Genomic DNA, 25,265 nt, shown 5'->3' with positions numbered 1-25,265 from the left:
CCCTAAACAGGTCTTCAAACTGTCTGCGCGCTCCCCTGGGGGTACGTGGCTGCATTCTCGGGATGGGGGGGGGGGGGGGGGGGGCGTAAATGTTTCAGTAAAGACTTGTAAATCTTGTAAATGAAGATGGCCTAGAAGGGTGAACTTGTTTATTTTGTCCCGTTTCTAGGCTACATTAATTTACATGCTCCCAAAGGGCATCAAAAAAAGCAATGGAACTGTGATTTTAAGGCCCGTAGGGCTGAGGTCAGTCTGTATGCTGGTAATTAATCCCGCCACCGCACTAAGAACAAAATATTCAGTAGCTTTTTTTTTTCCAACTTCAGGTTAATTGCATATAAAATAACAAAATAACGCACACACAAATTCATTAGTGGGAAAGGCACTCAGAAAGGATGAAATTTCAGTTCGTTAATGGAGTCGATGCAGATGTCTGGGTGCATGACCACAGAGTTACATTATGTAATCTTGCTTGGTGCAGTGGGGAACAGACCTTTTTTGGGAGTGCTACAAGGTCTCTGGCTTTGGCACAAAGCACTGTAAATGTGTCATTATTTTAAACTCGTATTACAGATAGCATAAAGCAGGCTGTAGCAAAATAATTAAGGCCCAGATTTAGAACGACTTTGCATAAGGTTTGCGTTAAAGAACCTGATGTAAAGACTGTTGGTATTAACAATTAATTTGTACTGGACTGTAGGGACCGGATTTACTGATGCTTTGCAACAGGTTTGTGTTACTTTTGTAATGCAAACCCGATGCAAAGTGTTATTATGGGATTTACTATACAAAGTAAGTTAAGATTTGCTTTGGATAGTTTCCCAAATGAACACAAACGTTTGCTTTGTGCTGCCTTGCATTGCTTTGCATCAAGGGTTTGTGCCCTGGGTAGCACATGGGTGTCTTAAAAAAGACATTGGAGCTCATATCCAATGCTAGCATTGGCGCAAAGGGAACCCTTGCTGCATTAGGGACAACGTGTGGGAGCCATTTTTTTCTGAAAAGAATAGAGAGCCTGTGTCAAGACTGGAGTGACGGCCAGGTCTACTCAGGGTTGCAGCCATCATCAGTGAAGCAGGTGGTGCTGCATTGGGGCCCAGGAGTGTGAGGGGCACACAACTCCCCCAATTATTGGGAGCAGTTTTTGTTGATCAATTTCTGATTTTATTTCAAACATTTACTCTTTTATAAGTCTTACATACACTACAGAAAAAGTACCCTGAAATGGTCTCACAAGCCTAAACAGCGGTGCTCAGCCCTGCCCCTCCATGTCTTCCAATCATTGCAATAAAGTTTTGGAGGGGGGGCCCCCCGACTTCAAAATATTTTGCTACGGGGTGCTCAGCGCAACAAAGTTTGAAGACCTCTGCCCCAAGACAAGCCTGTTTGCTCAGTGTCTACCCTACTTGGGAGTTAAGATCAGGTTAATTTTGTGACGTTGAGGGTTCACCCCAACATTGGTTGTGTTCCTAGAAGTGGGTAGTTACCCACTGTGAATATTCCAATGTCTTACACCTAGCTAACAGGCCCAAGAACGTGCTTAGAGCCACTGAGATGCAACTACGGTTTCCCCCACTACATCTATTGTTTTGTTATCCTCATCTTGAGGGGGATGTACACCTTGTTCTCTGCAAAATTGCACACAAACCTCTATTCCACTTTTAGCATTGCCACTATAGCTATAACAGGTTTATGTTATTAGTGGAGCACAGTTTTAAACAAGACTCATTCCATTTTTTAGCAAGTTTCATAGAGGAAGTGTCTCTACATACAGAGTGACCTTGTGAAGTGTTGTCACCCTCCCAATAACTGCAAATATGTTGCTGCCAGTACTAATAGGGCACTACCGCTGTGCTAAGTGTCTACCAAATAGTGCCATACGTTATCTGGCTGATCAGTTGGTACAAGCACAATAGGGATTTTGGAGATGGAGCACAGTAAGTTTCCTCACCTGCATCTTAAGTATACAGACACTGGTGGTAATAAAAGGTAGCTGTAATGTCTCGCTTCCTTTGCTTAGGAATTGGAAAATACCCTCTTCAAATGTGTGTGTTTTCTTTGGAAGGGCTGGTATCCCATGGGGCCTAGCAATAATAGGCAAAGAACTATAACCTAGGTAAACATACGGGGCCCAACATCTAGTATTTCAGAACCTTTTTATCAGTTTGTGGGCATGGCATGGACGTCTTTCACGCTATGAACTCCAATTCATCTTCAAGGAGCTTTTGACACTCATCAGCCTCCAGATTCCTCTCTGCTCCGAGAAGTTCATTTCATTAGAGGTAAGACTTCTTTTAAGTCTGGTTCCTCTGTATGTAGATGGGTATCTTTTGAAGCCTGTGGTGTTGGTGCCAGTCCTTGGGGTCAACCCCAGAGGCCTGAAATGTAGTCTTTGTCCCGAATTTGATTTCAGCAGAAGCCCTGGAGATTCAGCTTTGCTGGAGTCAGTTTTTTGGAAAACATCGGAATAAGACTACCTCTTTTGTTCCTCTGGTGTACTGGATGGTCCTCCCCTATAGTCAGACTTGTGGGCCTCAGCTACCACTACAGACGAGACTTTATAGAGCCTGGAGCTCAATTTCTGATAAGCGCACCAGTCCAGTTCCATTTTTACATTGAAAAATGTTACACATGAGCAGGTACACAGGTTGCAGATCCTGAGCAGCTGTGACCACAGGAACATGCTTTTGCCGGAGGGGAAAAACTAATGAAGAATTGTACATACCCTCTCCCAAACTAATCGCTCATTAGATCCGCTCTTTCGCCCTCAACTCAATGGATGTCATGTCATCACGGTCGGTGTCACCTATGTTGCTTATGAGGTCTTTTGACATCTTACAGTTCTCAGATACATTTTCCACGTTCTCGTTGGAATGGTGAAAGAGCAGTTTAAGAGTCACCGAGATCAATAGTCGAAAAAGCAATCTGATGAGGAGTCTATCATAGTGCATTGTGGGGCTCAGTAAGTAATACGAGTCACGTTGGAAACAAAACTCCTTTAAAGAAAATCTTGTAATCACCAGAGCCTTACACTAGAAAACAGGAGTGCGCACTGGGAATGACCGCAGCTACACATGCAACAAACACTGCCTTTGAAACAAAGTACTATGGTTGAGAAATAACCTTTAGTACTGGCACGTTATTAGAAATGGGAATTGAAAACACCAGTGAATAATAGTATTTGGACTTTCCACTTAGTCGTGTTCCCTTGGTTTGTCTTCCAGGAATAGTAGAACATTTCGAAAGAGACCTTGGTACTGAAATTGCACAGGTTTAAATAAGGAAGCCTTGCTTGAAAAGTAGCTCAAGCAAATAGAGAGTAGAGTAGGATGTTGTGGATTAACAGTACACAAAGCATTTTGTACTTAGTTGGGATACAAAAGCATGATCAAGTCAATAATGCTTCAAGCCTGGTTCTATAGAAAATCGCACCCTCTCCAAGCCGAATCTGGCACTACAGAATATCAAGTCTTGCAATTCTGCACTTCCTTGTAAGAGTTATTTGAAAATACATGCACAACCAGAGGTTCCACCTGAGCAACACATGGTGGAGGGCCCCGACATGGGAAGACAACCTTTTTAAATCGACACAAATGGTTTTAGTGAAGGTCTCTTACCTAGATAAGAGCCTGCATTTCACTGATAAGCCATGGTATCCTTTGATTGCATATTCCTTCTTAGTCGGGCCACTTTCTCAGCAACTATGGATTAATTCTAGGTCAAAAATTATCATCATGAGATGTTGTCCACCCCAAGCACTAAACACAGGCTTCACCTAGGTCAATTGTCAGAACCAGACAGGAGCATGAAGCCAACCACACTACGGACAAGATAATGTGGGTTCTGAAGACCAATCAAAACAAAACTTCAACACACCGTTTCTAAGGAGAGGCACAACGAGGAAACACCACCCAACAAAGAGGGATAGAATCTGAAGTTTTTCATGCATCCTGCGTAATAACAAACTGACTTTCTAATAAATACTGAACGGGAACGGGCTTGGCCATGACGAGCTCAGCTCGTCATGAGCACCGGAGCTCATGACGAGCTGACCTCGTCATAAGCACCGGGACGCTGTACGTGCCCCCTCTCCCCTCCCCCCCCAGCACAGCAGGGGAAACAGCCCCGCACGGAAGGGGTTAAACAAAATAATGAAAGTGTAATTTACCTGTAATATTTTCGGCTTGTAGCTGTAGATTCACATACTGTGCACAGAACGGTCATCAAGTGTTGTGCTAGAACATTGCAAGATGCTTTTTTATGAGCAATTTCGGTTTGGAGGTGACTTGTGATAGCTTCCCTGAAACACAATGTTCCAAAACAGCCTCTACCTCGGAATGATTTTCCTCCTTAGGTGTTAATGTGGTGATGCAAAGCATTAGGTCTGAACTGGAATAAGAATATACAATATAGTAAATGACCAATTTTTATAATGACCATATTTACTACTGCATGTTTGCATCCAGGGAGGGGGACAGTGCATATGAATCTACAGCACTACACGCTATAAACAAATTATTACACACAAGTAAGATTTCTATTCGCGGATCACAAAGCGTGCACAGACTACAAGACTGTATTCAATCCCCAAGAGCAGTGACCTGCAAACAATAACGAAGGATGTCTGGAACACTGTTTTAAGCACACTTTGTCAGACCTAGGTTTGTTGTGCATGAAATCTCAAACCATAGTCTTTACTAAATGTGTGGATTGAAGACCAAGTGGAAGATTTGCAGGTGCCTGCTAAGAAATGTTACACAGAAAGTCCATTCTAGCACCTTTCTTACAAGCAGAATATGCCATAAGAGGAATGGTTAATGCACTTTTAGCACAACACACTGAATGCCTCTTACAATCCCCCTTACAAGACCACTTTAGAAATTGCCATTTCTAAGTGTACTTGGGTAAACTAAAATAGTGGCTTGTTTACCCGACAAATTGGGTACGAAATATATGAAACATTGTGCCACTTAACTTAAAAAAAAATATATACACACACACACAGTCCTTTCCGCAAGCCACTGTGACCAAAAAAAAGGCAGTTCAATCTTATCATTACATGAAAAGCAGAAACTACTTTGGGCAAAAAAGAAAGGTGTTTGCTAAAGATAACCATTTATGGACCAAGTTAAAAGACTCTTCAACTAAAAGGCTGTAGTGCACTTACACTACACAAGAAAACCTTCCCTGAAAGAAACTGTAGTAGGTAAAAATAAGGGGCTCAAAAGATCGTACCATAAATTGAGTAAGGATGATGTTGGGATTGGTGGAAGTATCGTGGCTGTTACCTTTCTTAAGCCTTCCATAAAGTTTGTGATAACCTAAATCTTAAAGAAGGCCTGATGTTGGTTATGCAAATAAACAGCTATGGCTACCAAGTGTACACATACTCAAGAGTATACGAGCATTATATTCTTTATATGTAATAAGTATAAGTTTGCACTGTGACCATTAAAGGTTGTTTAAATTATAGCAATAAAGGAAAATCCTTTTCCATTTTGCAGCATTACATTCTTGAAGGTAGGTTTGCTAGGGTCAGAGAAAATGCATTAATACTTTTAAAAGTTCTTAGGAGGCAAACTTGCAATGTCCGAGGCAAACTTGCAATGTCCAAGCCCAACTCTAGATGATAACGAATAGTTTTCTTACCTGTCGGTGTAGTTTTGCAGCTTGAAGATCTTTCTGGATTCACTATGCTGTGCATTATTCCGCGGTCTTGTGGTTGGGTCCGGATTCGTAGTCTTTTCTTTGTTTTTTTTTTTTTTTTTTTTCTCTTTGCCCAGGTGGGCGTCGGCGTCACACCCCCTTTGGGTGTATTTCCGGTGACGTCGGCATGCTTCCTGCGGAAGCTCCCACTCTTGGGCGCCATCTTCGGGTTCTTTTTTTCCGTGTTTCTTTCGTTTCCGAAGTAATGGCAATGTTCTTCTTAGTTTGTATTTACCGCTTTGTATTTTCAAAGTCTATTCTTTAGTTAACCACCTCTTCTCTCTCCAGCCTCATCTTTCTGGCGGAGGTGGGTGGGTTCGCTAGTGAATCCAGAAAGATCTTCAAGCTGCAAAACTACACCGACAGGTAAGAAAACTATTCGTTTTGCAGCGTGAATCTTTCTGGATTCACTATGCTGTGCATAGATTTTGTAGCGGTTTCTCATCTCTGTGGCGGCTGGGTGGAAGATGAGCGTTGGGTGTTGAATATGTGCTGTAGCACCTTCTGTCCCACTTGAGCTTCCTTGTTCATTTGTATGTCCACACAGTAGTGCTTCGTGAACGTGTGCACCGAAGCCCATGTTGCCGCCAGGCATATGTCCTCTATGGGTGTGTTAGCCAGGAAGGCTATTGTAGCGCCCTTCTTCCTGGTGGAGTGGGCACGTGTCCCCTCAGCCAGTTCCTGTCCTGCCCGTTTGTGGCAGAGTTGGATTGTTTGTGCGATCCATCGTGCAATGGTCCTTTTGGTTACTGCTTTGCCCATGAAGCTGTTTGCGAAGGACACAAAAAACTGTTTCGTTTTCCTGTGCCCCTTTGTCCTTTCAATGTAGTGCATGACTGCCCTTCTGGCGTCCAGGGTGTGCAGAGCTCTCTCTGCGCTGGTTGTGGGTTTTTGGAAAAAACTCGGTATCTGTATAGACTGGTTCATGTGAAAATTGGATACCACCTTCGGCATGAAGTGTGGGTCAGTCCTCATCACAACTCTATCGTTGTGTATTTGTATGTATGGTTCTTGTAGCGTCAGCGCTTGAAGCTCGCTTACTCTGCGTAAGGACGTTATCGCAACCAGGAAGGCTGTTTTCATAGTTAGCATCTTTAGGGAGGCCTTGTGAAGTGGTTCAAAGGGCTCTTTCATGAGTTCCGTTAGGACTGTGTTCAAGTTCCATGCAGGTGGCGGCACCCGCTTGGGTGGTGCGATCCTTTTCGCTCCTTCTAGGAATCTCTTCACCACCTGTGATGTGAAGAAGCTCCTGCACGTTTCTCCCCTTGTGTAGGCTACTATCGCTGCCAAGTGAACTCTTAACGAGGATGAGCTAAGGTTCTTCTCCAGTAAGTGCGTCAGGTACCTTAGCACTGTGGAGTCCCTCTTCATCTTATTGTGGAGTCTTTCCTGTCTGCACCATATTGTGAATCTTTTCCATTTCGCAACGTAGCACTTTCGAGTGCTGGGCCTTCGTGCCTCCCGAAGTACCCTCAGGGTGCTTTCTGGTAGTCTCAAATGTGCGAACTCTATGTCCTCAGGAGCCACGCTACTAGGCTCATGCTCTCTGGCTCTGGATGCAGTACCTCTCCGTTCTGCATGGACAGTAGATCTTTCCTCCTGCTGAATCTGTGGGGTGCACACTGTGTCATCTCCATGATCTGCGAGTACCAGGTCTGCCTCGCCCACTGCGGTGCGACCAGTATCAGTGTCATGTTGCTCGCTCTGCACTTGCTCAGTACTCTGTGCATCAGTGGTATCGGGGGAAAGGCGTAGGCAAATGTCCTTGACCAATCTATCCATAGGGCATTCCCCAGTGTCCCCTCCTCGGGCTGCCTGGATGCGAAGTTTTGGCATTTTGCATTCTGGCGTGTGGCAAACAGGTCCACCGATGGTGTCCCCCACCTGTCGAACAGGTATCTTGTCTCCTGAGCATTGAGCTCCCACTCGTGGGATGCCGATGTCTGCCTGCTGAGCCAATCGGCTTGTATGTTGTCCTTCCCTGGTAGGTGTATGGCTAGCAGGTCTATCTTGAGAGGGATGGCCCATCTCCATATCTCCTGCGCCAGCGTTGAAAGCGGTGCGGACTGTGTGCCCCCCTGCTTGTTGATGTAGAACATCGCAGTGGTGTTGTCTGTTTGTATCAATACCCTGTGCTTGTACAGTCTTGTTTGAAAGGCCTTCAGTGCAAGGAAGATTGTCTTCAATTCTAAGTAATTGATGTGCTTTGTGGCATCCGTCGGTGTCCACAGTCCCCTCACCTTGAGCTCCTCCATGTGAGCGCCCCATCCCTTCAGGGATGCGTCTGTGGTGATGGTCACTGTTGGCGTTGGGGGCGTTAGAGGCTTTCCCCTTGCTATGTTCTCCATGGTCCACCATGTCATCTCCTTCTGCACTGCGTGCGTTACAACCACTAGATCCTCCCAACTGCCTGTAGCTTGTGACCATTGCTCCTGTAGCCATTCTTGAATGGGTCTCATGTGGAGTCGTACATTCGGTACCAGGTGGATGCATGATGCCATCATCCCCATGATCTTGCTCGCCGTCCTCACTGTCCGAGCTTGTCCCTTCCGGTAGAGGCGAGTTTCCTTCACCAGCGCCCTCGCCCTCTTCTCGCTGGGGAACACCTTGCCCTGTAAGGTGTTGATCTGTGCTCCCAGGAAGATCTTCACTTGTTCCGGCTCCATTGATGATTTCTTCCAATGGATGGAGAACCCCAGGTTTATGAGCGTGCTGGTCACTGTATGTGCGTGCAGCTTGCATTTCTGGTATGAGTTTGCTTTCACCAGCCAGTCGTCCAGGTAAGGGTATACATGTATTCCCTGCCTTCTTAGGTGCGCTGCGACTGCTGCGAGGCACTTTGTGAAAACTCTTGGTGCCGATTTTAGACCGAAGGCCAGTGTCGTGAACTGGTAGTGGCTTTCTCCGACGGTGAACCTGAGCATGTGCTTGTGCTTCCTGTTCATTGGGATGTGCAGGTATGCGTCTTTGAGGTCTATAGTGACCATGAAGTCCCCGGTCTGCAACTGTGGGAGCACCTCTTGCAGGGAGGTCATTTTGAATTTTTGCGTTCTTATGAATTTGTTCACGAACCGTAAATCGAGAATGGGCCTCATTGTCTCGTCTACTTTTGGTACCAGGAAGTATGTTGAGTATACTCCTGTGTTTCTTTCCTTGAAGGGTACCCTTTCTATGGCCTGCTTCTGCAGGAGTTCTTTTGCTTCTTCCTGAAGGCACTGCAGCTGCTTGCTTGCTAGCGGCTTTCTTCTTGGTTTTCTGTTTGTTGGCCTCGCCTCCAACTCTATGCAGTATCCGAATTGGATAATGTTGAGGATCCATTTGTCTGATGTGATTCCTCTCCACTCCTGGAGGTGGAATCTTAATCTTCCTCCCACTGGTGTCCTGTGGTCGTAGGTGTCTAGTTTGTCTTGACCCATCTGTACGTGCTGCCCCCTGGGATCTTTTTTGTGGGTGGGCACACGGATTTTTTTGAAGTCACTTGGAGGTGGGCTGCTGGCCCCCTCTTCTATTTTGTCCCCGTCCATTTCTCCCTCGAAAGGACTGGCCTCTTTGTTGGTACTGCCAGGGCTGTTTCTGATGGCCCTGCTGACCCTGCGAGTCTGCCTGGTGCGTTTGCTGGAAAGCCTGGTGTGATGTACCTGGCTGGTTTCCGCCTCTTCCGCCGGGCCTCCGTGACGGGGTGCCCCTCTTGTTCCCTCTGAACTGCAATGCTCCCATGGATCTTGCTGTTTCGTTATCCTTCTTAAGTTGGCTGAGTTGCTCATCAACTGTTTGTCCGAAAAGCGTACTGCCGTTGAATGGTGTGTTCAGGATGCTGTGTTGCACCTCCGGTTTGAAACCGGATATCCTGAGCCAGGCGTGTCTCCTTTCCGTGACGCCCATCATCATGAGCCTGCTGGCGGTGTCTGCCCCATCCAGGGCCGTCTTAAGGCAAGAATTTGCAGCATTCTTCCCCTCTTCAATTAGCTTTTCGGCTTTCTGCTTGGCATCCTGGGGCAAGTCCTTCACCAACTGCCCCAGTCCCTCCATGATTTGGTACATGTGTCTGTTTACCAGGGCGTTGGAATTAGCCATGCGCCAGTGGGTCGCGGCATTCCGTTCGATCCTTCTGCCCACCAGATCCATCCTTTTGCTCTCTTTATCCGGTGGCGGGCCCGAGGTAGTGGGTACGTTAGCCCTCCTCCTTGCTGTGGCCGTGATAATGGAGTCTGCGGAGACCGTGCCCTGAATGTAGGCCGGGTCCTTTGCGGCATGCTTGTACTTCTTCTCAGTTCTGGGAGTTACTGCCTTGCATGTTGCGGGCTCCCTGAAAGCTTCCTTCCCCTGAGCCAAGACGCTCTCGAGCATCGGGAGGAACTGGCTCCTCGTTTGTGTTGGGAGCAATGTTTCCAGAAGGAAGTCTGCTTTCTGCTTCTCTTCGTCGAGCTTGAGCTTGAAAGCTGCTGCGGCAGATTGTATCACCGCGTTGTAGGCCCCGATGTCGTCCGGCGGCGAGGGCCTCGAGGGGTAGGTGTCGACCACCTCCTCCGGGCTGTCGGTGTCGACATCGATGTAATCTACCTCCTGAAGGTCATAGGGCGCCGACTCTGTGTCTGTCCTGCCCTCATCTTCCTCCCCATAGCTGTAGCTCTCGTGGGGATTCTCGTACTCCTCCTGGTCGTCGAACACCTCGACGTCCTGGTCTTGCTCGGTGACTTCGGCGACCTCTTCTTCTTCCTCCTCGACCGCCTCCAGCCCTGGTGGCTTGGTCTTGTGAGGGATCGTGAAGGCCTTCATCCTTGCGTCGAAATCTTTTTTCCGCTGCATGAAGTTCTCCATTTCTGCCTCGAGGCGCCTTCTTTTCTTTTCCATCTCGGCCGCGTGTTCCGCGTCGGATGGTTCCGCCGCTCTCTTCGACGGATGGCTCGTCGCCGTGCCTCTCGGAGTCGAAGTTTTCGACGTCGAACCGGATATCGGGTCTCTGGTCGTCGTCGACAGTTTCGGGTCTTTCTCCCTCGTCGATCGATCCTTTTCGGGGACGATTTTCGACGTCTTCTGCTGATCAGCAGCTCTCGGCGCCGGGGACTCCTTCTCTGAGGATCCGCTGGGCCTGGGAGTAGTCGCGGACGCCGCCTTTTTTGGCGTCGGCGCTTTCGGGGTCTTGCCCTCGATTTTTCGAGACTCAGAGTCTCTCGGGTTCTTGGGGGCCGAAGAGTCTCCTACCTTGTCAGAAGTCTTCGTGTAATCGGTCTCTACGACCGTGTAGCTGTCGTCTTCGGCGGCAGCGTTGTCTTCTTCCTCGGAGGACATCCCCAGCTCGTAGAGCGACGGGGTCGGGGCCTTCCCCTGCAGGGCGGCGTGTGCTACCCTCTGCCTCTCTCTCACACGAAGGGTCTTCGGGGTGAAGGCGGAACAGGCGTTGCAGTCTCCGCTTTCGTGGTCCACCGGTAGGCAAAGGTTGCATACCGGGTGCTGGTCCTTCTGCGCGTACTTGTGGTGGCAGTTACGGCAGAACTTGAACGGCGTGTTGTCCATCCTCGAGCGTCCAGGGCCTCTCTGGTCGCGTGTTCGTCGACGGTCGTCGAAGATCTGGATGGAAAACGCCTTATCTTTGCTTGTCTTTCGTCGGTGAAGTCCCCTGGAGTCTTCAGATGACTTCTCCTCGTCTTTTCTGTATTTTCTTTCTTCTTTCTCCAAAAATGTCTGGAGCCCAAACGGGAACGATCCAGACCCGACCGCGGAAAAAAAGAATCTGAAGATGGCGCCCAAGAGTGGGAGCTTCCGCAGGAAGCATGCCGACGTCACCGGAAATACACCCAAAGGGGGTGTGACGCCGACGCCCACCTGGGCAAAGAGAAAAAAAAAAAAAAAAAAAACAAAGAAAAGACTACGAATCCGGACCCAACCACAAGACCGCGGAATAATGCACAGCATAGTGAATCCAGAAAGATTCACGCTGCAAAAGTGTGTGTACAACATGTGATCTCCATAAACACATGCTGGAAGCGCGATTGCCACAATTTAATTTAAGGCAAATGGGTAAAACAGTGTCAAGAAGCTTTCATTTCACAAATATTTTACTGATCCCCTAAAAATGTCGAACTGAGATCCAATCTACTCTACTAGTAATTATTTCTTACTTTCTATCAAAGTAGGAGAATACAAGCAAAGCTCCAATAGTCTATTTACACATGCAAAAAACTTAACTGGTAAAATAACAAAAACAGTTAAGGATAAAATACACCATATACCTCTTTGAATATGGTCCTGCATCACCAGGTCTCCCCTCATCCTTCGGATTACCATAAAGTGAACTTATTGTTGGTGAGGTTTTGCTGAGGGGGGCCTTCTTAGGAGGGCTCATGCCAGATGTATTGTGGTCGAATGGACTCTGTCGCGACAGTGCCCGGAATGAGGAACCGCTCGGTGGAGCACCTCCCTGTGGTGAAGGGGGGCTTTTCTGCAAGGGATTTGGGCGAGGAGAGCGCCTCACCACCACAGACTGAACTGAGCTCTTTAGGGTGGGTGCTCGTTCGGGACTATGTTGTGCAATTGGACTTGTGTCATATGAAATATCCTGCCAATCTTTGGAGGTTTCGGCTTTGGAATTTGGTTCACCACCACCAGACAAAGAAGTCTCCTTCGAATCATCCTCTCCTGTAGTTTGAAGAGATGCTCGCTTGTCTTTGGACCTAGTTTTCTTTTCCTTCCTGGACTTGCGTTTGGATGATTCCACTATGCTGGGATTAGAAGAGGAGGATTTGGATGAAGAAGACCGTCGAGATCTGTCAGAGGACGATTTGTCAGAATTTCTTGAATGACTTCTAGACCTTGGAGAAGGAGATCGTCTCTTCGGGGTTCTAGAGCGGGACCGGCCCCGACGAGGGCTGTAGGGCTGGCGGTTGTAGTTTTGCCAATTCGGTCTGTTGTAGTTGACATAGCCCCCACGGTTATATTGACCTCGTGGGTAAAATCCCCTTCCTCCTCTGTTGCGAAAATAGTAAGGCCTTCTGTATCCCCGGTTGTTTCCTCTAAAGTTATCACGGTTTTGGTAAACTCTGGGATAGTTCCGTTCTCGATTGTGGGATGGAGAGTAGGACCTTGAACGGGACCTAGAACTGCCCAAAAAAAAAAAAAAAAGCATCAATTAAAATGCAGATCAAACAATTAAACACAATTATTATGAAAGCAGCTGCCTAACAACTTAGATTGTAGAGTCCGGATGCAAACATTATTGCAAAAACAATTTTAAAATGACTGTAGATTAAACTTAATGAACAGTGGGAAGAATGTCAGCTTTTAAGACCAGTGTACCTAGAGAACATTTAACCATGGATTTTCAGGTACTCTTTCAACCACTCTAGGGTATCCGAATTTTCTGATTCCCTGAGCCAGTCATCTAACTGTTAACATACTGCACCAATCACCATCATGTGCATAGTACCTGTTCAGTTCTCCACTAACCCCTTATTTGCATCCCTGGGTCAATCACATCTCATTTAGTCAGTAAACCTTTGCCCAACCAAGGCTAGCCGCCAATAACTAAATGGTTGCTTATCTCTCGGAGTCATTTTGAGCTTGCAGAATTTTCTGGATTTACATACTGTGCTTTATTCTGCCATCTAGCGATCGAATCTGGTATGGATTCTTTACGTCCCTTTTTTGTTGTAGGACCATTTGGTCCCTTGTCTTTCTTTGAAGGATATCAGACGTACACCCCAGAAACTCCTAAACAGTGATGTGGGATCCTCTTCCCCCCCCCCTTTTTTTGTTTACTTCCTTGTACAGTTTCCCCCGCTTCCCTCTACTTTTCTTATTTCTTCTGTGCAAATTCAAATAATCTGGGGCGGAGGAAGGGTGGAAAATTATTCTCCTGCATTATTTTTTTATTTCACCAATACGTTTTTTGAGGCAGTCTACACAAATGGCCCCCTTGCTGAATTAACAAGCATTGACATAGCTAATAGGTCTCGCCTTTGGTACCTTTTAAGTGTTTAGCCATGAGGCAAATGAAACAGGAGGAAGGACATTGAAAAAAAAAACATGCAAATATGCTGAACAAAATGAGAATAAAAAGGAACACAAATATAGATTATCTCTACTCTCGAAGATCAACAGACTTGCAGTCAGCCTTGGACTTGGGGAACCTGGTTGAATGTGCGGAGTGCTCTTCACATGTGAAGATGCCTGGAATGTGGAGACATACTGATGTTCGGATTGAGAGGATTTTTGTTGAGCTACCTATCAATTGACCCCTCTGGGTCTTCTAGTCCCAGGGTGCTACTTCCTGGTTCGAAATATGCATCTTTGTTAGTGAATGGCCTGCGACTTAGATTCTGGCCTGCTTCGTCCGCTCAAATAACAAGGAGGGCAGTTTCTGCCAGGAGCTACCCATAATCACTATACCCAGGGCTTTAAGTGGGCCAGGTCCTGTCAGTGCTCAGCACCGGAATTCTAAAAAAAAAAAAAAAACAGGTACTGAGACGGCCCCATCGTGCTCTCGCTCTCCATTCTTGCCCAGAGGGTGAAAAAAAGCTTAACTCGGCACACCACCACCCATCACCGGCCTTTGATGTAGCTTCAAAGAGACGCTTGTTATTCATGCCTCCACAGTCAGGTGATATTCGAAAGATATGATCACGTGATCGAGATCTGAAAGCGTATGCCCTGGTATCTGCAGCGCGCAGGAGAGGCGAAGAGCAACGGTCAGGCTCAAAATGGGACAGGTCTACATGATAAAGGTGCTTCAGGGTCCACAGCTCCCAAGCATTAGCAACTTCTAGACATGTTTGAGGCCAACAATAAATAAAAGTAAATATTTCACAAAGTTTGGCTTAACGTTCCTCAAGGAGCGTTATTTCATCAACTCACAATTTCAAAATTAAAGCATTTTCAACATTATTCACAACAAAGTCAATGTTGTTACTCCCTTATTTTACGCAGAGAGCAACCACTGACAAAGCATAGTCCTGGTTTGTTTTAGGAGTGATGTCAATTGTAATAGATCTGGATGCACTAACAGAAAGAGGCATCAAAAAAACCAGTCGGGCGGCACACTGTGCTAAACACAGATGTGTAGCTTACCTGTTTAAATCATACCTTTAATTGCACAGGCTCCGCCCCTTAGAGCGCCCCGCCCCTCCAGTTTTTTCATCCGACTTAAAGACCAAACTAGACACATCCATAGGAGGAAAAGTCATCAGGGGAAGCTTGTGCCACCCTCAGTACCCAGCAGAGACGTTGCCTAAAATAAACGCAAAAAAACTTGCGGTGTGGAAGGTAGCACGTGTTTGGCCCTGGAGACCAGGTCATTTCTCTTTTAGTTGGACTCTCCCTTGACCGTTTTGCCTGAAATTAACAATTGTTACTTACCTGTAAACAGGTGGTTCTCCAGTATTGGTGTCTTTCATAGATTCACATGCTTGAATATTCCCCGTCGTCGAAGTGGGAGCCCCACGGTAAATAAAATAGCAATAAAAACCCAAATAAAATATGTAAAAACATAACATAAAAATACACACTAGAACCAGTTGCAAATACCAAGTCATAATTCCCACATAGGAATACATGGAGAGAGAAAACATTTGCAACATATCACTGTCATTATGTTAATCCAAACTACAGCCTATCAGGCGCAAGCACCCCTCCAGAATCTTCTCCTCATAGGCTCAGGCCCTCAGATTTTCGTAGCACAAGAGTGACAAAAGAGTCTAGGAGGAGAAGCGAGCCTCTGAGGAGAGGCGGGCACATGTGAATCTATGAAAGACACCAATACTGAAGAACCACCTGTTTACAGGTAAGTAACAATTGTTCTTCTCCAGTATTAGGGTGTCTTTTATAGATTCACATGCTTGAATAGAATAGTGTTTAACAACAAGGGGTGGTGATGGACAGAGTTTCTGAATTAAGCAGAATACTCTCACCCAGTCAAGAGATCAGGGCTAGATCCAACATTGTTTTTTAGCTCACTGCACCATCCCAGTTCAGAACCTGGCTATATGCAAATTAGTCTGTTCCTGTCCCAGTGCATGATGGGAACAGGACAAACCAAACTACCAAGCCAATTCTTACACTGGGAAGGAAACAAGCTTCCGGGGACCGGTTTCTGCCATTTCAGGCGTCGTCGGCCCGGCTTGCTTGAATCCTGATGGTGCAATGAGCAAGGGACTCACATCTGAGTATACCCTTCCACGCTTAGGGTGGACAAAATATTTCACAACAAGGGGTGGTGATTCAAGCAAGCCGGGCCGACGACGGCTGAAATGCCAGAAACCGGTCCCCGGAAGCTTGTCTCCTTTCTGGTGAAGAATTGGCTTGGTAGTTTGGTCTGCCCTGTTCCCATGATGCACTGGGCCAGGGACAGACTAATTTGCATATAGCCAGGTTCTGAGCTGGGATGGGGCAGTGAGCTAAATAACGGTGATGGATCAAGCCCTGATCTTTGGACTGGGTAAGAGTGGTCTGCTTAATTCAGACACTCTGTTCATCACCACCCCCTTTTCTGATCGTTTTTGGCCACTATAGGTGTGGCAGGGTATACTCAGACATGAGTCCCTTGCTCACTGCTCCATCAGGATTCAAGCAAGCCGGGCCGACGACGGCTGAAATGCCAGAAACCGGTCCCCGGAAGCTTGTCTCCTTTCTGGTGAAGAATTGGCTTGGTAGTTTGGTCTGCCCTGTTCCCATGATGCACTGGGCCAGGCACAGACTAATTTGCATATAGCCAGGTTCTGAGCTGGGATGGGGCAGTGAGCTAAAGAACGGTGATGGATTAAGCCCTGATCTTTGGACTGGGTAAGAGTGGTCTGCTTAATTCAGACACTCTGTTCATCACCACCCCCTTAACTGATTGAATAGAATAGTGAGCAGTATTTGCTGGCAGCAAGAGCAAAATCAGCAATGCATAGGTATGAAGATGCACCAATAGCATAGCATAGCCAGGAGGAATGATACAAATAATAAAAACCGTATCATTACACAAACCATATAGATGGAGGGTAGAAAGCAGAGGCTCAACTTAGTTAAAAAAGATTGCAAAGCACTGCTTGTCCCACTGCCGTACCGGCTTCGTTGATCGTTTCAAGGCAATAATGTCTCGTGAAAGAGTGCCGGCTGGACCACGTAGCTGCTCGGCAAATTTGATGAATCGGCACATCAGCAAACGGCAGTAGAGGATGACATCGACCTGGTAAATGAGCTCTCACCGAGGCTTGAAGAGGCTTGCCAGCCTTCTGGTGACAGAAGTAAACTGCTGAAGAAATCCAGCGTGCAATAGTTGGCTTGGCGACAAACGCCCTTTCCACATGCGTCCGTAAGGCTACGAACAGCTGATCAGTTTTGCGAAAGGGTGCCGTCCTATCGATGTAAAATTTAAGACATCGCTTAACATCCAGAGAATGTAAACACTGCTCCTCTGGAGATTAAGTGTTTGGAAAGAAAGTCTTTAAGAAAACAGGTTCATTGAGGTGAAAGTCCGTGGGCACTTTAGGCATGTAAGCCGGGTTTGTGCGAAGCACTACACAGTCCGATTTGAATTAGAGAAAAGGGGGCTTAATGGTAAAGGCGTGACATCACTCACGCGACGTGAAGAGGTTAAAGCAAGGAGAAGGGCCACCTTCCAAGTTAAAAATTTTAAATCCGCCTTGTGGATAGGCTCAAATTTTTTTATTTTTTTTATTTATGCAGTTTTCTATAGCGCTGTCAAGACCCAGAGGTAACAGAGCGCTTTCCAGTAGAGAATAGCATATAATCAACAAAAGCAGCAAAAGCATGACATATGAAGGGTTTGACAATATACGAGTGTCACATTGAGAGCTGCATAAGTGTACTGCAGAGCTACTTTGGTATCAAGGGTTCAATACACTTTACAGAATCGCATGCAATCCCCAAAGGTATGACATAGGAAAGGTAATGACAGTCTACGAGAAAAAGTAGGAGCTGTATAAATGAACTGCAGAACTTCTTTGGTATCAGGGTTCCATGCGGGCACAAAGTTTTGGTGGTGCAGTCCGTTACATCTTATACACAGACAAGAGAACGGATGAGGAACAGGGACTTGAGTTGTGTTTTAAATTCCACAAAGGACGGGATGGTTCGGATGTGCGTGGGGATGGAGTTCCAAAATTTAGGGGTGTTTCCCGTGAAAGAGCAGTCCGCTGTTCTTTTCTTTTTGGTTTTAGTTATGATGAGCAGGAGGGAGTTAGAGCTTCTCAGATTTCTGGCTTGACCAGCTTTTTTGAGTTTTTTTGCCAGGTGTTCGGGTTTGCCGGTATGGAGGGCTTTGTGGGTGAGGCAGGTCGTCCTGAAGCTACTTCGCATTTCTACTGGTAGCCATTTGAGTTCTTTGAGTGCCGGGGAGATGTGATCAGATTTTTTGATGCCGGTGATCATTCTGACTGCCGCATGTAATGTTCTTTTGATTGGTGCCAGGTGTGATTTAGGAATACCTGTTAGAATTGCGTTCCCATAGTCCAGTCTTGACAGTACCAGGGATTGAGTGGCCAGTTTGAGATCCTTGTTATGAATGTAGGGTTTGATTTAGTTCAGAAGTTTGAGGTTAAAGAATGCGCTTTTAGCAGAGCTCTTAATGTGTTTCATCATGTTTAGTTTTGGGTGCAGGGTGACGCCAAGAGATTTAACAGAGTCTGCTAGAGTAAGATTCCCTTTGAGCGCATCGATTGCCTTTAGCCATTCGGTGAATTGAGGGTTATCCTTGTTCGAGATGAGGAGTGTCTCGGTCTTGTCTGGATTTAGTTTCAGATGGTTGTTCGTTACCCATTCTTGAACATCTTTCAGGACATCATTTAGTCTTTGGATGTCCGTGAGAGAGGAGGTTTCCAGGTAGATCTGCGTGTTGTCCGCGTAGAGGTGGAAGCAGATGTTGGTTTTATTGAGTAGTTTGGTGAGCAGTTCCATATAGATGTTAAAAAGCTGTGGAGAGAGCACCGATCCTTGGGGGACGCCCTTGTTAACTTGCTGGGTTTCGGAGGTGAAGTTCTTGATTTTTATTAATTGGGTGCGGTTATGTATAAAGGATGAGAACCACTTGAGAACTACCTCGCCGAGGCCAGCTTTCTTGAGGAGCCTTGATGAGAAGTTTGTGGTCCACTGTGTCAAATGCTGCCGAGAGGTCAAGGAGAATGAGGAGGCAGCATTTGTCTGAGTCTAGAGAACCATGGATGCCTTCAAATGGTGCCTTCATTAATTGTGTCAAAACAATGTTGAGATGCCAGGTTGGGGGAGGATGCCTAACGGGCGGGAACTTCCTGAACAGTTCTTTGAAGAACTGACGAATGATCCTGGAAGAGCAGAGAGGAGGAGCCATCCTGCCGGAAGCGAGAAATCGCCGCCAAGAAAAATTTCAAAGTAGAGTGGGAGAGCCCTGACTGTGCCAGCTCTAGAAAGAACGGAAGGAGTGGAACTGGTGTAGAATGAACAGGATGAAAGTTGGCAGCCACGCACCAGTGGCAGAACCTTTTCCACTTGGGTTTACAAGTCTTTATTGTAGATGGAGCTCTGGCATTGGCAAGAATGTCTATGCATTCTGGCGGGATGTTCAAATGGGCAAATTCAAGGTGCTAAGGTTCCAGGCTGATAATCTGAGAGAGGAGGGGTCCGGATGACAGATCAGGCCCTCGTCCATCGTGAGGCGGTCCGCTCGAGGATGAAGGAGAATGGGTTCGCACTGAGAAAGAAACAGCAGTTCCGAGTACCACGGTTGTCGAGGCCTTCTAGGAGCGATCAGGAGAATGTGGCACGGCCGTCTCCGCATCTTTCACAATACCCGAGGAACTAGCGGAATTGGCGGAAAGGCGTAGGCGAATAGACCGCACCAATCCATCAAAACGGCATTCCCGGACGATTCTGGATGGGGAAGCCAACTTGCAAAGGACGGGCATTTACGGTTCGCTGGGCTCGCAAAGAGATCTATGCTGGGATGACCCCAACGCCGAAAGATGAAGTCCAGAGTCGGCTGATTTAGCTCCCACTCGTGCGTCGAGGATGCGGACCTGCTGAGGGCGTCCGCTAGGATGTTCGAGACTCCTGGTAGATGAACTGCCGTCAGGGTAACATGGTGCCGAATTGCCCAGTCCCAGATAGTTTGTGCCAGCCGAGACAGGAGAGGAGACTTGGTGCCACCCTGCTTGTTCACATAGTGCATACTGGTGGTATTATCTGTTTGGATGAGCACAGATTCCCCCTGGATCAGAAGATTGAACTATTTGAGAGCCAGAAAGATGGCCATCAACTCCAACCTGTTGATGTGCCAGGAGGGTTGAGATTGAGTCCATTTGCCCTTGATGGACAGCCGCTGAAGGTGAGCGCCCCAAACTTCCAAGGAGGCATCCGTGATCAGAGTGAGTTCCGGAGCTGTGAGGAGGAAAGAGGTCCCGGCAGCCACGTTGGACGGCTGCGCCCACCACTGGAGAGCCGACCTCATTCGGGCCGTCACACAAACAAGATCGTTGAAGGAGCCGGTGACTTGACGCCACTGACCGTCCAGTTCTTCCTCAATTTTTACTACTGCATTTCACATAAACGCCACATGAGCAGCCCCTAAGGGGGGGGTCAAACAAGCATGAAAGAGCATGCCACAAAAACACACAGGAACCTGGAAAAGATGTGTGACAAATGCTTGCTGTGCTCTGCCTAGTCACTGAAGGAAACTTATCTCCTGCAGTGCCCTGGGCATTACTCAAGACTTTATGCAACTCTCACCCCCCTTTAAGAACAGTGCTGAAAATCAATTTGGACGGTCGCCAGCAGCAAATGCAAGTCAAGCTGCAGTCCTTGGGTCACGATCAGTAGCTGTGTGACACCAGGGGCGGAGGGCTGAAGAGTGCATGCAGACCAAGTAAAGAAGAAACATTTTGGGGTCGCTGCAGTCACCTGGTAGTCCGTATCGGTGCTGCGTGTCTCTAGGAAGTTTATCAGCACCGTGCGGAGATCCGGTGGTCTTAAGTACCGAATAGGGTGGGAGGGGGCCAACACGACTCACCGCTCCCAGCCCATCATTTTGCCCAAAGGGGTCCTGGCAGCAGGTGTCACCCAAAGGCCCGCTGGTGAAAACATTTGGTAATCAGATGCAGAAGCCAGAGTACCGATGCCGGGATCAGGAAAGGCACCTCCCTCATTGAAGAGAGCGGGCCGCAGCAGCGCATCCGAGAGCCACCGCTCCACTCTAAAATCACTTCTTATGGTGACTTTTCGGAGTGCCAGCGTAAATGGAAGCTATTGACAGGGGCGCAACTGAGATCACAATTAAACTTGCTTGTGCGTTTTCCCATTCTAGTTCCGTGACTGTAAAGCAATGTTTTACACATAGGTGTCTCGACCAAAATCCAGTTTTCAGTTCAGAAAAATGTAAATCCATTCTAGGTGCAACGCTGCCACCTAGTGGAATACTGATACGCAAACAAAATAGATTTAATAAAAAGTGCTCGGACAGTAGAACAACAGCTGCCAAGAGGCGGTGAAAGCGACCCCTGAAAACATGATAGACCACAAGGTGGATACCACCATGCGCACGAGTGTCCGAAAAGTGGGGACCGATTACAAAAGGTCACTCCTACAGCAACGGATACGCGCTGCGCTGCCTAGGCGAGACCTAAAAATGGCCTGTTTTGGGGGAATATATAGCTTTCTAGGCACACCCACAGGTTTCACACCAGTTTCCATCAAACTGCAAGTAGATTGAAAGAAAGAAAAATTCGAGCAAGCACTGGCCAAATCCAACATGCGTCGCCTTATAATGAAGGTGCAGAGCTTTTGCTAGTCTTTGTAAAGTATGATCTTAAAAAAAGTGGTAAAAAACAAACATTTTAAAATACTGGTTGAAAAGCAAACAAGTTTTATGGCACCTCAATTGTACATTGAATCCAATATCTTTAACTATTATAAATGGCATGGTTTACTTTTCAAATACATTTCACACAGGATAATCTGAAAATAAATAAAAATGAGAAAGGAAGTGTCAGAATGGAAGGGAAATGTTTGCAAAGGGCTATTTTACTTTCCATACGATTCAGCCATCTGGTAGCCTGTGGAGCAGACTCATGGGCCAAGAGAAGAGCAAAGCATGTATGTGCTTTCATGTAATACATGGAATGCAGGAGATAAAACAAAAACAACTCTTAAAGTCTGATTTTCAGTCATATCCCAGAAAAATAACCCTGCTCAGCTTTTACAGACAACTGGGGGTGGGATGTGACAGGGCACCACACAGCAGGAGGTGGATGCGAATATTTTCAGGGGGCGCACGGGAGGGAGAGCGCTAAGAGACATGCACTATCATAGAGTACTAAATGAAAAATGAAGAGTAGTTTCCTAAATGTGAGCAGGTGAAGGCTACAAGTACGCCAAATCATAAGGATTAGAAAAAGTCTGATTCAAGAGAGTGATGAGAAGAGGAAGGCAATCCATTGAACAAGAAGCAAGCAAATAAATGACAATGCCAAACAGTGGTAAGCAATGGGCTGGCTGTAAGCCGCCTTTAAGTTCACAATAGGACTTTCGCAACCAGACAGCTCGTGTTGTCTGGTAGGCGAGATCTAAGAATAGACTGCCAGTTAGGCAAGCATTGACAATGCCAATAATTTTGCTTAGCTTTGCATACTAGCAAAACCGACTGTGTGGAAAAGCCGGTTTAAAACAGTCTGCCAAGATCCATGTCGTATCATCCACACTTCTGCTGCATTTTTTCTAGTGACCACTAAGAGGCACTGAAAGGCAGCAACCCATAGTTTTTAAAAGCGCCTTTGTTTACAATGTTACGTTTTGAACAATGATCAGAAATAAAAAGCTTGCAATGGTGTATCAAACATAGAAAGGGAGTAAAGAAGAAAGAGATGAATACGAAAGCTATCCAATCTTGATTGAGAAAGGACCGACTGTGGAATATGGAAAACAATGCGGTCTTTCGACAGTGGGAGCAGTCTGTAGCAAGACTACAGGAATTCAAAAACGTATTTTTTACAATTTTGTTTTCTTTTACAACTCTGCTTGATCCTGTAAGCTGGAAATACTGTGCTCTTAGCACAGCAAACATTTTGCGGGTACCATTTTTAGGGGGGGTGGAAATAATTTCCTGCTCAGAATCACCCGCACCCGACATCTTAAAAAAAAAAACCTCTGTGGTAAAGTAGCTTTTGTAGTAAAGCTACACTGTTCGACTAGAAATAGTAAAGGAACAAGTTGCCTATAGCATGAAGTTGCAGGTAAATACTGCTATTGGGAGCGTTTACTACAGAAATACAGTTACCAAACTTCAAAGAGCACACCCATAATTATCCATCCTCAAACTATCAGTGGGAGGATAAACATTAGTATATCAAAAACATGGCTGGGAAGATTCCATACAATGGTACGAGGACTGGCCAGCAAACTAACATTTTCACCGACACCAGTTATTTCCTTTTTTTTAATTAAAGCTTCACAGCTAAATTTACGAATACATGTATGTCCATTTAAACCTCGCAGAGTCCCTGTGAACAAAATTGTGGCCGAATACCGATGTCAGCCAGCATCTACAGATTCCAGCTAACAGCCAAATCATTAAGCTACAAAGTTCTGTCCTGAACACTTCGGGCATGTGAGCATAAATACTTCATTAGATGAAAGCCAGATGGGCATTTGACAGATAGCAATAGCTGTTGGTTAGCAATGCAACTATAAATACAAAAAAGATAGTATAGTCCAAAAAATGCATTTAATCACATTGTCACTTTACAGGAGGCCACAACCTTTCTTATAAAGCGAAACAAATCTGATCTCTCACGTGTGCGTATACAAGAGCGATGCACCAAGCCAATTTAGACTGGAGAGCACAAGGCACCAATCAAATGAAGGCACTAACAACAAACAGCACACTGGATAATGCCTCAAAGAGCAGGTTGAAACAACCGCTTTTCACACAAAAGAAAAGCAATTAACTATGAAGGGAGGGAGAATGCAAAGGAGGGCGTTTACCAGATGCACCCCACGTATATGACTATTTAAGTGTTAACGCTTCAACAAGCATGTGCGAGGTGAACAAACCCTATACTCAATTCGAGATTTATCGTATATGTTCACATAAATAAAGCTAAAAGCTCTGTAATTTTTTTTATATAGCTTTTGCATGAAATGACTTCTAAACAGCGTAGTTAAGCCAAGCACAGATAACCCAGCAGAGGGCAATATTGAACAAGATACAGGAGCAAAGACGCTACTCAGAAACGGCAGTATCAGTGGGCATTGCGCACCATTTACGTTCAGCACGTAAAGAATGGGCGTACTAATAACCAATACGTCAATAAAGCAACACTTGAGCATAAATGCAAACAACGCCAGTAAAACTTTTCAGGTCCGCCGATTACCTTTACAAATAAATTGCGCCTACATAAATATGCTGGCGTAGACCAGATTTCTCTTTAGAGAAAAAATAAAACGTCTCTATATATGAAAAGAGAATAATAATCACCTTTTCCTTGTTTTTTTCGTCCCTCCTTTAGTGGCCTTGGCCCCCTTTTTCTGGTCTAATCCCATTCCATTGCTTTCAAGGATCGCAACTGGTGATGAAAAGCACAAGGCAGCTGCTCATAAGTAACGGTTCTTCTTCTGGAGGCTTATGCGGCGCTTACACCGAAGATGCCATTAAGCAGGTGCAAATCCATCGCTTATGGTTAACAGCACAGCGACAACGTGTTATCACGCTTGGTAACGGTGGGAGTGGCTATGGAGGAGGAGCCGTGATTATCTACACCACCAGCCCCTGTAATAGTAAAAGCTTGTACCGCTAGAAAGGTACCAGTGGGTGTTTTCAGACTATTTATCGTGCTCAAGTTTACCAAGTAGAAACGAGCGTTTGTTGATTACAATAGCTGCAAACGTGTGTTCGGCATACATTAACGCTGTCCAATGTGAACTGTAGGAAGGCTACATTTCCTGAAGTAAAAGTTCCCTGTTGAAGTCCTCATTTCATTTCATCAAAAAGTAAACTGTACCCGAAAACCAGGACAACCACTACTTCTTCGCTACGATTCGGCACTCCGCAGCATAAAGTGAAAAGCGATATACAGGGCAACAACTACGCGAAATGGGAAGGCCACGCAAGCTGCATACACAACAGAGGGTTCCCGAAGGAGCAGGATAAGGACGTCTGCTTTGTCTCCAAGAAGATATTCAATTTCTGCTAGGAACCGCGGTGCACAGTCCGGCTGGACAACAAGTTGTAGCTGCCTTCATTCCTGGCCAGAGGAAGCGACAGGGTACTCCAGCCTGTTGTGAGGCGTATAAATAAGTCATGCCGTGCTCACCAGCGTGGGTGGAGTCTATGGCAAAGCTGGGTTGAATTCCCAACAAGTACGCCACACGCGGTTAGTCAACCAGAGCTCTGGGCTGTCCCGACCTCAAGACTGCCCGGGACAGCTGGCAAGCATCAGGGAATTGAGACTAGTAAGGGCAGCAGCATGTGTAAGACGCAGGAGGCAAATGCACTTCAGTAATACCAACCCAGCTGCCTTAAGTCATCATTTCAGTGCTAACAATTAGAGCGAATACTTTTCTGCCAACAGGCTGAATTTGAAAGCAGAATGTTTAGA

At 46.3% G+C, this 25,265-nt stretch overlaps 1 protein-coding gene across 5 annotated transcripts in view; it reads right to left on the bottom strand.

Moving 5' to 3' along the window:
• The window catches only part of THRAP3 (thyroid hormone receptor associated protein 3), a 271,690-nt gene that overhangs the window by 162,137 nt on the left and 84,288 nt on the right, over nucleotides 1-25,265 (bottom strand). For all 5 annotated transcript variants that reach the window (XM_078681195.1, XM_078681194.1, XM_078681196.1 and 2 more), the window contains exon 4: nucleotides 11,937-12,803. In XM_078681195.1, the coding sequence (XP_078537321.1) occupies nucleotides 11,937-12,803 (867 nt within the window). The remainder of the gene's footprint in view (nucleotides 1-11,936; nucleotides 12,804-25,265) is intronic.

This window comes from Lissotriton helveticus, chromosome 3_1 (assembly GCF_964261635.1).
Source record: "Lissotriton helveticus chromosome 3_1, aLisHel1.1, whole genome shotgun sequence".
Classification (NCBI taxonomy): Eukaryota; Metazoa; Chordata; class Amphibia; order Caudata; family Salamandridae; genus Lissotriton; species Lissotriton helveticus.
Note: the sequence above shows the minus strand (reverse complement) of the source record. Positions and strands in the feature narration are given on the sequence as shown.